Source organism: Sebastes umbrosus, chromosome 16, assembly GCF_015220745.1.
Source record: "Sebastes umbrosus isolate fSebUmb1 chromosome 16, fSebUmb1.pri, whole genome shotgun sequence".
NCBI lineage: Eukaryota > Metazoa > Chordata > Actinopteri > Perciformes > Sebastidae > Sebastes > Sebastes umbrosus.
The window spans coordinates 4542501-4554649 of NC_051284.1; the positions used below are offsets into that span (position 1 = coordinate 4542501).

Here is a 12149-nt window from a genome sequence, read left to right on the forward strand (position 1 = left end):
ACCTGGAGAGATATTGTAAGTGTATGTGTTAGTTTCAGGCCATGCATGCGCAACGAAGCTTCCATACCAAGTAAAATGTAGTTGGAGAGGCAGGGTTTTATTCATGTGGTAGCGTAGACAAGCACAGTTTGTATGATGTGTCCAAAAAATATTTCACCTGTCTATTTATTCTGTCTCTTTCAGGGGTGATATTATCCATAACCTTTCTTAACATCTTGGCTTTGTCACCTGCCCAGTACATGACTTTGGAGATGGAGTCAGGGAAGAAACCGTTCTCTCCGAAGAGAGCATCGATTGTTGGTTCAAATCCTGTTCCTTCAACACCAACCTTGAAGGGGGAGATTTTGAATGTTTAAAAATCTTTACAAACCCAATTTGTGTGTTTTCACCACATAATAACAAATATGCTATTGAAAACATACCTCAAAGATGTCATAGCTGTAGTCAAAAACCTTTAGCGTGGTCTCCAGCATAACCTCCTTAGGTAAGGTGTCCATGGCATCAAAGATGATGTTGCTCTGCACTGAGCCCAAGGGAGATTCTATTCTGTAATTGCTTGACTTGCCATCAAATACCTCGTTTGTGGGTGATAGCTGGTCTGTCAAGGCCAACTCAATGTACTCCCTGAGTCTTTAGTAAGGAAAATAAAGAACAGTTCAGTAAGACAACACAGTGCCAAAACAACAATAATTCCGTTTTCTCTCTCAAATCAAGAGGCTGTCGGCAAAATGATTCTGTCCCTTTAATGATTCAAAACACCATTGTCACCATTATCCCACTGAACATCCTTATGTTGACTTTGATTTATTAAAAGGAAAATATACAAAAGGGGTTATCTTTAAATCTGCATCCATTGATTGAACACATTACGGTAACATTTAAAGCTGCAGTAGGCAGTATATTTTTGGCAACATGGGCAAAAATTCCATAATAACCTTTCAGCATATTGTAATTCAAGTGTTCTGAGAGAAAACTATACTCCTGCACCTCCTCATGGCTCTGTTTTCAGGCTTTAAATCTAGCCCGTGATGGGAGACTTTGACCAATCACAGGTCATTTCATTGAGAGAGCGTTCCTATTGGCTGTGCAATCAGCTAAACCGTGCACTACAAGATGATTCTGAAAACATTTGAGGCGAGAAATAGGCATTAATGTAACATAATATTGATCCATATTTGATCAGCGCTGTTTAGTTTGACCGTTTGGTCGGAGTTTGCGAGGGATTGACAGCCAGCCCTCATAGACAGCAGATGGATAGCAGACCTCAGATCAGCTCTTACTGCTTGTTTTCCTCCGGTCTGTGAAATCTTGCAGATGCCGTTAGGAGCGACGGAGGACACAGAGGAACATGATTTTTTTCAGGTTACCTGTTTCATGTATTACTGTAACGATATAGCGACCGTTTATAAAAATAACCTTTTTAATCATATTTGCTCCAATCTCGCCTACTTCAGCTTTAATCAAGTTATAGAATTACTTTGGCTAACGGGTTAGCAATAAATTGCCCATGTCCAGCAGAAACATGGCAACATTCACTTGTTTTTGTGACCACCTAATAAATGTAAGATTAGTATTCACTCTTCCTTTAGTTCTGTTTTGATCTCCACCAACTCTGGAGAATAATACCTGGATCTTTAGCTGCTAGTTGTTTGAATTTCTTCACTAAGTAGCTGCTAATCGCTAGCTCTGTTGGTCTGTGGTTTTGTGCTTTGGTATTATATTAATATAATAAGAATTCTGACATGTGTTATTTTATCACAACAGTAGACAATTGCATGTGCCAAGAAGCTTTAAATATTATTGCACAGTTAATTAACTAGTTAATATTGCTGGCCAACTACTCACTGATCCATTTGTGGCTCGCCAGAATTGCGGATGTTTTTCAGGTGGGAGACCACAAAGCTCTTGAGGTGCTCGTCCCTCACATTCTCCAAATTGTTCAGGATGTCTCTAACCAGGGCTTGGTCTGGGTTCTTCATCACCATCAGGTAGGCTGCTACACGTTTTTCAACAGGGCTCTGAGCATCCTGGTACACCTCCAGGAAAATGTCTCTGACCTGTGGTTGACCAAATGTTAAATTACAACGTCCATACTGCACATATGTGGATTTGTTAAAAAAGGTCAGTTAAATACCATAACATATGCTGAGGTCATCATCACCCTTCATTGACTATGTTAAATGTGTTAGTATGAAGCAGTCGTACCTCATCGTTAATATCCATCAACCTAAAGGCCTGTATAGCTGCCTTCTGGTTTGACAATGGAATGTCGGTTTTCTTGGCACACCGCAGAATGGAGGAAATCAGGCTGGGGCTGACAGCTTGCATGGCTTGACCCATGACACCAACAACCTGGAGATCAGGAAAAAAAAGGATTCATTTGGGGACTGCACCCATGAGTCCGATTCCCTGACAATAGCTGACCCAATCCAGAAATACAGTCAGTTAGATGCTTGAATGATTAGTACCTTCAGTACAAGGAAGGACATCTCTTTGGGGTCAGCGGGAGAGTCAGAGCCATCATCAAGGATTTCTCCTGAGCAGTCATTTAAGAGTGTTTCCATGAACATTGACACATCTGTGACCACTGGAGTAACCTCTGCGTTATGGAACCTGTGGGCCAGAGACGGAGAACATAGAATCAGATGCTCTGGTTTGGATGAAGACTAAAACGTTACATTTGAGAGTATTTCCCTCTAGTGTTCACCTGTAGCAGTGTGTAGCCTGTGTAGCAGCACAAAGGGCTTTGCTTTATTACAATTTTGCAGGTCTTTTACATTTGAAATATATAAAAATAAATATATAGTAATATTTATAAAAAAACATAACTACCACACATAACATGGGAGGAGTTTGCGGAGACCATGGAGAAGGACTTTTTTTGGCCTCAAGGACGTTCTGGAAAACCATTAGATGACTCAGAGAAGGAAAGTAGGGCTTGACTCAGGCTATGTTCAGCAGGAGAGGAGAACTGTGGACCTGGATTTGGGATATTGTCAAGCGGTGGAAAGAGCACTTTGAGTAACTCCTGAAACCGACCAACACGTCCTCAATAGAGGAGGCAGAGTTTGAAGACTTATCTATATCCCTGGCTAAGGTCGCTGAGGTAGTCAAAAAGCTCCTCGCGGCAAGGCGCCGGGTGTGGATTAGATTCGCCCTGAGATGCTGAAGGCTCTGGACATTCGTCGTGTGGAGGTCGGGGACAGTGCCTGTGGAATGGCAACGATGGTCCCTTGTCACCGATCCTGTTTGTGATTTTCATGGACAGGATCTGAAAAGGTGAATTACGCCCTCCGAGTTGGGAGTGAGTCTTTGCCCCAAGCGAGGGAGTTTAAGTATCTCGGGGTCTTGTTCACGAGTGAGGGAAAAAAGGAGCGGGAGATGGACAGGCGGTTCGGTGCGGCGTCCGCAGTTATGCGGGCGCTGTACCGGACCGTTGTGGTGAAGAGGGAGCTGAGCTGGAAGGCAAAGCTCTCGATTTACCGGTCCATCTACGTTCCAACCCTCACCTATGGTCATGAGCTTTGGGTATTTACCGAAAGAATGAGATCGCGGATACAAGCTGCCAAAATGAGCTTCCTTCGTAGGGTGGCTGGCCCCAGCCTTAGAGATAGGGTGAGAAGCTCAGACATCCAGAGGGAGCTCGGAGTAGAGCCGCTGCTCCTCCACGTCGAAAGGGCCAGCTGAGGTGGTTCAACATCTGATCAGGATGCCTCCTGGACGCCTCCCTTTGGAGGTTTTCCGGGTATGTCCAACTAGTAAGAGGCCCCGGGGTAGACCCAGAACACGCTGGAGCGACTATATATCTCGTCTGGTCTGGGAACGCCTTGGGAAGAGGAAGAGCTGGAATATGTTGCTTGGGAGAGGGACGTCTGGAATTCCCTGCTAAGCCTGCTGCCCCCACGACCCGGCCCCAAATAAACGGAAGAAAATGGATGGGTGTATGGATACATAACTGACTATGTCATAACTATCAGTTTTTTAAGGCTAAATATAATATTTTACTTACTTCTTGACTGTGTTGGCTAGAGCATACATGATTGCCCTGCTCTGTCTATACTGAGCCATGCTGAGCATATCTCGGACACGTGCGGCATCAGGGTTAGCCTGTAGACTCAGCCCATAGACTACAGCGTCCACCTCTGATGGCAACCCATCAATGGTCCTGATAGCCTGGAGGATGGCGCTGGTGCACTCCGTGGTTCCACACTGGAACAGGGCCTGCCAGGTGAGCCAGCGTGACATATCCAACATCTCAGTGACCGTCTGGCTCAGGGTCTCGTTCCTCAGAACGCGCAGGCTGGACACCAGCTTATGGAAAAGGCTGGTCCTCTTCTGACCCTGGTCTGTGCCTGCTAAAGCTACGAGTTCCTGTAGGGTGCTCAGAACAGCGTCCTTCGTCTGGACTGGAGCTTTATCCTCAGGGTTTTCAAAGTGGAGTGGCTTGCTCTGGCTGGGGTTCACATCTGTGTACACACATATTTCGTATTCATTTTGCATTTCCCAATAAGAGATGTGAATTAAAACTATGCATGTTAGGCACAGCAGACATGCTTGAAATGATCACTTACCAAATATTCTGTTGTTGATCCTTCTGGAGCTTTGAAAGATGAAATCCTGGGTAACCAAAGATGATAATCCATTGTCCCTGCAAAACAGATTAGAAGGTGATGCAAAATGCACAACAGTATATGATATACACACAAATCTGCACTCAGATGATGACTTACTCATGGGTAAATGGCAGGTAGATGTGTTTTTCCATGCAGATGGCTGCCATGATGTGCTTTCCCTTGTTATCAAACTGGTAGTTGCAGTTTTGAGTGCTTGTAATCAGTTTAGAGATGGGGCGATGCTGGAAACAAAAATCCACAATGTTTGTGTATTAATGTTAATGTTTCAAGTCACAATCAAATTTTATTTAAATTTTTGAAAACATGTGCACCAAAATGTCACATATTTTAGACCGACACTGGAAAGTAACCACTTTATGTACAATGATCAGCAGTTCACTGGGATGGAACCAGTTATTTTTCACCCACAAAATGACCATTTGTATACCAATTGCTCACCATTCTTGAAGAAAACTTTTTTTCTCGCATGCCTCCACATACTTTGCAAGGCAGCTGGCTTCTCGCGATAACACAAAATGCAGGAATCAAACAGAAACAAACCAAGACAAACTAATAATGAAAGTTAGCTCGCTTTCCACAACTGGACCTAAAAATATTGGATCACAACGCCTTTTGAAACTCCAAACTTTTTGAGTTTCCACAAAAAGTTTGATCTCTGATAAACCAACTTAAAGCACTGCTTTCCATTTTAAGGTTGGCAGAGATCCAGAGAGCCAAGGAATTTAAACTCGTTGATATTTCATGATCATCTATTGGAGTCTACTGACCTTTGACCTTCAGGTACGTAGAAGAAAGCAAAGAGAATGCTCCTTTCAGAACAGTTCTACAAAGACAACATGAGACTTGATTGGCTTAATAAAGTCATACTGTCTTCGTAGAACTCCTGTTTGGAAAAGGGCAGGATGAACTATCTGTCAAACTAACGACTTCTGTGCCACTCTTCTTTCGATGAAGAAATACACTCTAGTTCGTATAACTGATGCTATTGCAACATCTACACTAACCTCTTCAGGAGCTGCCCTTGTTGTTTAGAACGAACAGTCACCTCTGTGTCGTCTCACACACCTAAACCACACCCGTAGCTGCCAGTAGCTCCTCACTGATTGGTCCGTGCTATGGCTGGCCGGACACAAATACATCACTTGAAGCCTGACAAGATGGATTTCCGTTTTTTGACATTTGGTCCTGCGATTCTTGCGTGATCTCGTGACATCGCGACATAGCTGCCGTGCAAGGTTATCATATTTTACTAAAGCCTTCAACACACAATAGACTTAAACTTGCATTTATATATCTACTTTCTAGTCTCCTGCCCACTCAAAGCTCTTTACACTACATGCAAGGTCCCAATCTGCCCATCAGTATCTAATCTAAATACTCATTCACACACTGATGGCTCAGCCTTCAGGAGCAGTTCTTGCTCAAGGACGCTTCGATATAAGGAGTGGAGGAGCCGGGGATGGAACCGCCGACCTTCCGATTGGACGACGACTGGCTCTAACTCTGAGCCACAGCCGCCCAGTATAATGGTATTGAAGACAGTATCCAGTCGGAGGCTAAAGAGGCAAGTACTCATATCTCACCAGTTTTTGCAGCAGGGCCAGGGGGCTGTTGACTAGTTCCCTGCTGTAGAACTGGTCACACTGGGACAGATCTCTGGACAGTGTCACATCTGTGGCGATATCCTTCATGACATTCACCAGGTAGTCTGTTAAACACTGGCCATGCACTGTGCTCTAAAAAAGAAAAGAAAAACAACAACAAATGAGGGATTAAGCTCATGAATATTAGCTTTGAAATACAGGAGACATTTCATTTTCATGTGCATTCATTTTATTTTTATTTTTATTTCATCTTTATTTAATCAGGCTGTCTCATTGAGATTAACATCTCTTTCCCAAGAGAGAACCTGAGAGCAAGAAACATTTGGGTTGTCAGAAGATACCATGAGGCTGTTCTCTTCATCCTCCATGACCGGCACCATGAGAGCTGAAACAATTCCTCTCTTAATGTTGAGGATGTTGACTGGCTCGTCCATCTCGGCGTAAAGCTGGATACTGGTGACTTCCCCCACGGTGAACTTCAGAGGGTTCCTGTGTGAAGAAAATACATCAGCCATTTAAATCAGTATAGGCTCACACTATGGATCTACCAGAGGGACTTATGCTCAGTCTGAAACCTGGACCAGACCGGTTCTGCTTGTGCACCACTGCAAATATTTGTTTGGTCTAACATCCCACGGTCTCTCCACTAAACATGTCATCACAACAACATGAATCCCAATTATTCACACTGAAGACGCATTGACTCAAATCTGATTTATTGATGTTTATCAATGAATGGCCATATACCAGAACCTATAAAGCTCACTAATGAACACGCTATATCTTATTTATTTAATCCATACAAAAAGTGTATAAACAACAATTTCTGGTTTTGTTGAGGGTTGTGTGGGGGACTATTTCTTGGCTGGAAATTCCTGGAGTGAAATTCCACTGGTTGCCTGGCAACCTAACAGCGAGGACATGATGTTTTTGAGGTGCTGGTAGCTGGATTTCATTTGGACAGAGCTAAGCTAGCTTTCCCCGTTTCCCGTTTTCCTGCTAAGCTAACTGGCTGCTGGCTGCAGCTTAATATTTAAAGGACAGTTGACAAGCATATTTATATATTTATATTTACGTGGCTACTTGGAGGCAACAGAAACAAGTTGTGACATAATGATCACCTTTTAGGTTATGATATGGTGAACGCATTCAGACTTTACGGAGCAACATGATCATTCATGTATAGTATATTTCTGCTACTATTACTGCTATTATTATTATTATTATCATGCGATTATATCCACTGCTGCTATTATTATTAGTAGTGGTCATATTTCTACTATTATTTCTGCTATTTCTATAATCATGCCTGGTTAAATAAATAAATATAAATGTGTTACAATGCGTTTTGGAGTGACTTTCCCTGTACAGCGGAACTACTTATGGTCATAACATGGTCAGGAACATTTTGAGCAGAAATCCATTGGGCTTCTCAACAAACCTGTTATGGAAACATTTTTTGTCTTTGGTCACGTCACATATTCAACAAGACTTGTTTGATATATGATGTGTAATATAATGTGAGAAATGTTTGCTGCAGCGTGAGTCTTTCATCCTTTTTGGCCGCTCCAAGTACTGGTACCATAACATCACAAATAGACCTGCATTAACATCCACTGAAGTGCCGTTGGGCAGGGGGACAGCATCTCCAGTGCCAGTAAACCGTGCATGCAACTTACTTAAAGTGTATGTGCGCTTTACAAACAACCGTACTATTACATGTATGTCTGATCATGTGAAGAATGTCTTGCACTAACTTTTCCATGGCCGCCTGGAAGGCCTCAGAGCCGAGGGCCTGCCTGTAGACCGGCTGGCCCTGGGGATCCATGTCAGAGACCTCGCTGACAGCACAGTCCCTGGTGTGCATGATGAATCTGCACGGCTGGGGGACTTCGATCTCTACCTAAAGATTCATGTGACAGCAGACACATAGGGTCAATGGAGAGACAGGGAGTTGAGCTCAGATAAGAACGTTCTGTTATCAAGTGACCTGACAAAGTGGGACACGTAAACATGCATGTACCTGACAAGTGACTTTAGGGCCGTTCTTCAGGTTGGCAATGCCCGTCGCACCGTTTCTGCTCTCTGTGGTGTACTGGTACACATATTTCCTATAGGTCTTGAATCTGGATGCCACTGCAATAAGATAATGGTACCACATGGTTATATTGACTCTTTAAGATCTTTGGCTCTAAGTTCTGATCAAATCATTTCAAGCCCAACCTGCCTTTAAAGACGAGGTCATGTTCCTATATCACACCTACAGTATAGGATCATCCTGTTCATACATTATCATGTCGTAGCAGATCTTTGGACCCAGTAGCAGCTAAATTATTTTTTGGTGAACAACTTCTATTTCATAAACAGCAAAGGAGCAAGAGTCCATCAGCTCGTGGTGCTATCTCCAGAAAACAGGTCATGTGTTTGTTAGTTTAGCACAACCACCATCGATCTGCTAGCAGGTCAATGTGTCTGTTTGCAAGAACATAGCACTCCCCCCGCCCCTTCCCCTCCCCCTCCATCTACCTTATGCACACACACTCTCGAGCCCCTCAGTGGAACTGACAAAGTCCAGAGTGTTGTAATTACACCAATTTGGTGGCATTATCAACCCTTTGAAATGTACTATATAAGTTTAGCATCATTCATATTTTCCTATTACAATCTCTTCAGAAAATGATGTTGAAGGTTGTGTTGATTGAGTAATGGACATTTAATGTGAATATAACTGATGTGTATTTAAAGCAACTTACACGGACATGTTGAAGTTTGTTCATTATTTTCGTTGCCGTCCTCTGGAAAACAAAGAGTGAAGGGTCATAGAAATGATTCATCAGCATAAGTTTATTAAGGCAAGAGTATATTTTGGGTGTTATGTCCCTTTAAATCACCAGCAGTGGCAATAATATGGAGGTTATTACAGACTTTAGCACCAAGCCTTCATTTATCAATGGGTTGGTCATGGGTCTCTATTTTTTTCCTCAGGTTTTATTTGCTGCTTCTTATGTTCTGTTCTCTTACTGATTGAAAGGATCATTTTATAACACATGGATTTATATTTGTTAAACTGCAAACTGAGCAACAACTGAATCATTGTTATCTGTATACGGTCACACACATGTGTAAGGATATTAGTCAACACGACATCAAATTAAGAAATGCCAATTCAAAACTTGAGTCCAAAATAAAAAAATATTGATGGCTCTGTTCCATTTACTTTGCGGGATCCTGGAGCTATCACACCTATATAGGCCTTCTTCACTGAAGACATTTTGAGATGAAATACACAGGAGGTAAATAATGAACAGTTCAGGGTCCTGGTGTTGGTCATGCTGGCTCACTGCCATGATTTACTGGGACACATTCATGTTATTAACGCCCGTGCTGTGATGACAAGTCAAAATGTCTGCTGAGAAAAAGGTCTTCACATTTAAACTTCAAATTAGTTTGATCCAAATGACAAATTATTGCCAAAAAAAATGCTTTTAAGATTTTGCACAAATTTGATCGCGATGCAATTACTTCAAATGAAAATGGATTCCTACTTACGAGCCAACGCGTAGCTGCTCAGCAGCAGTAACAGACACAGCTCGCTGTAACCCATCATTGGGCTTAAGGAAAAGGGTTTCTTCCTCTGTGTTCTTCAGCCTCTCAGTCTTGACTAATACCTCAACACCTCTACATAGATCTTTTATAAGGTCCTTCCATGAGCCAGCCCTGCTGACAACCAGAGGTACACAGGACCAGCAAAGCCTGGGGGGACGTTTCAAAGTACAAACTCTGACTAGCCCCCAAGTTTACTGAGTGGTAACTAGCAGCTCTAGGTGAAGATTTATAGATTTTACTAGATACTTACTAAATACATTGTTTTTTGTTAATACAAGTTTGCACAATGAAATGCAGTTGTAGTCAATGAACCAGACTGTGGTAATGTAACAATCAACTTTATGATTTGGTCAATAACTCATGGAATATTAGACTCAATGTGGTTATAGAGAGACTACTGGTGAGATCTTATAATAATTATAATAATTATAATAATGTAACTGTAGCAACACAGACTTAGAGATGTATCCAGACTACAGCCTTTAATTGGACATCTCTCCTATTTATGGCATTTGTTTCTTCTGTTTTGGTCTGAACAGCCTTAGTAATGACTCTGTCTCCTTTCTAACTTCAACCTATTCTTTAATATTGTCGATTTTTAAGTGACGGTAATCTTTTAAAGTAAGGCACAAAGGTAGTTGTGTTGGAATTTCTTTCCTAGACATATATCCACTCACTTTTCTGCTGTTTTCATCTCTTATAAATTCATGTATGGGTCACTATGATGACTTACTGATAGGTAGTAAAGCACAGTATAGTGTAGTGACCCTTTATAAGACTTGTATGTGTTTCTTGTTTATTTATATTATATTGTAATATATTTTATATGGCATGTTGTTTAAGAAATGATTTAAGAAAAGTGAATGAAAAGTGAATGAAATGAATTTAAAATCTGAGAATGAAACATATTTACTCAAACCTTAAGAGGACATTATACTAGCACCATCTTTTGTTTCAGATATGCAATGTTGGCCTCATTCATGTAATATCTCAAGTGTGTCTGAAAATATATAAAAATGTAAATATATAAAAAAATACTTTGGCCAGTGCAGGTATTGCAGTTTCTTGCAGCTTCAGTCTAAACCCTGCAGTAACCGACATTTTAACAACAGATTAACGCTATCGGTTAAATGGTTAAAAGAAATATTAAAAATTAAATAAAAAGCTGAGCAAAACTCAGAGGAGCGGCACGTCACTTAAAGGAGAATAGCTGGTCCACCTTAACAGTCCACCTTAGGGGAGTCTGAGCCGGAGTAACAGATACAGGAAGTTGGCTCGGGTCTTGAGGAGTTGTAGCATTTAGTCACCGACAAATAAACTGTACTCACACAATGCTACAGCTACGTCCACAGCTATAACACCACCGACAACCCCACTCTCACCGCCACCACACACACGGTTTGTTGGACACTCGCAATCGTTGCGCCAGGCAGACACACAGCTGACAACCTGCTGAACTAAACTAAATGATGCGTTGGAGACTTACTGGGACAATACACGCAGCATCATGGCTGCTACAGTAACTCTCCTGACGGTGAACCGGGGACTCAGACGTCTGTTGTGTTCATACACTGCAGCTGGTGATAAATGATGGATTTAACCTGTTTGAGCATCGACTTATCGTTGCAGCTGAGCGGCTTGTTGTGCACTAAAAATAGCACCGCCGCATGAGACGCACTAATGTTGTCAGTGAAAGGTTAATAATCGGTTAACTAGTGTCGGTTATCGGTAAGAAAAAAAAAATCTAAAATTAGCATCCCTAGTATACCGATCTTATCAATGAACCAAATGTCCACATTGTAACAAGCCAGGCCAGCCAAACACACTCCCACCTACTCCAAGTAGTAGGAAGAAGTCCTGCTTATCTGAGCTAGTGAGGCTTGTCACATTGACCAGCTCATAGTAGTTTGTTTTGGAACATGTAGCTGATAAATGTTTTTGCCAGATGGGACAATCCATTATTTTTTTGGCCAGTATTCACCTTTCACCACCTCATGCTAAGCCTATTCACAAAAGGGGTTTTATTAGCTTTCTTCATTTTTTGAAGTGTTTCACTTTCTCTTCACTTTCCAAAAAAATCAAAAAAGTGTCCTCACGTCTCAGAATGAGTACATTTCCCAAAAATGACTTCCCTTTTCAAAATTGAATTCACTTTACTAAAAATGTCTTTACTAAAAATTACTTTTCAAAAATGAATTGACCTCCTATATAATTTCTTCACTTTCGAAAAATTACTTAATTTCCCAAAAATATTTTCACTTTACAAATATGACTTCACTTCTCAAAAGATGTCTTCACTTTTCAA

The 12149-nt window shown here is 41.6% G+C and overlaps 1 protein-coding gene across 2 annotated transcripts in view; it reads right to left on the bottom strand.

Annotated features, from left to right (window-relative positions):
* The window catches only part of apoba (apolipoprotein Ba), a 26692-nt gene extending 16662 nt beyond the window's left edge, over nt 1-10030 (bottom strand). The window contains exons 1-15 of one of the 2 annotated variants that reach the window (XM_037746662.1): nt 9788-10030; nt 8992-9033; nt 8262-8374; nt 7996-8141; nt 6580-6727; nt 6218-6370; nt 4731-4855; nt 4572-4648; nt 4010-4466; nt 2469-2613; nt 2206-2352; nt 1846-2057; nt 423-630; nt 158-328; nt 1-2 (exon numbers count right to left, since the gene is read on the bottom strand). The exon at nt 1-2 is cut by the window's left edge and continues 202 nt beyond it. In XM_037746662.1, coding sequence (XP_037602590.1) covers nt 1-2; nt 158-328; nt 423-630; nt 1846-2057; nt 2206-2352; nt 2469-2613; nt 4010-4466; nt 4572-4648; nt 4731-4855; nt 6218-6370; nt 6580-6727; nt 7996-8141; nt 8262-8374; nt 8992-9033; nt 9788-9845 — 2204 coding nt within the window. In that variant the 5' untranslated portion in view covers nt 9846-10030. Of the gene's footprint in view, nt 3-157; nt 329-422; nt 631-1845; nt 2058-2205; nt 2353-2468; nt 2614-4009; nt 4467-4571; nt 4649-4730; nt 4856-6217; nt 6371-6579; nt 6728-7995; nt 8142-8261; nt 8375-8502; nt 8630-8991; nt 9034-9787 lie in introns of those variants that run through there. The other variant, XM_037746663.1, reaches the window with a different exon arrangement.
* Nucleotides 10031-12149: the final 2119 nt, after the last annotated feature.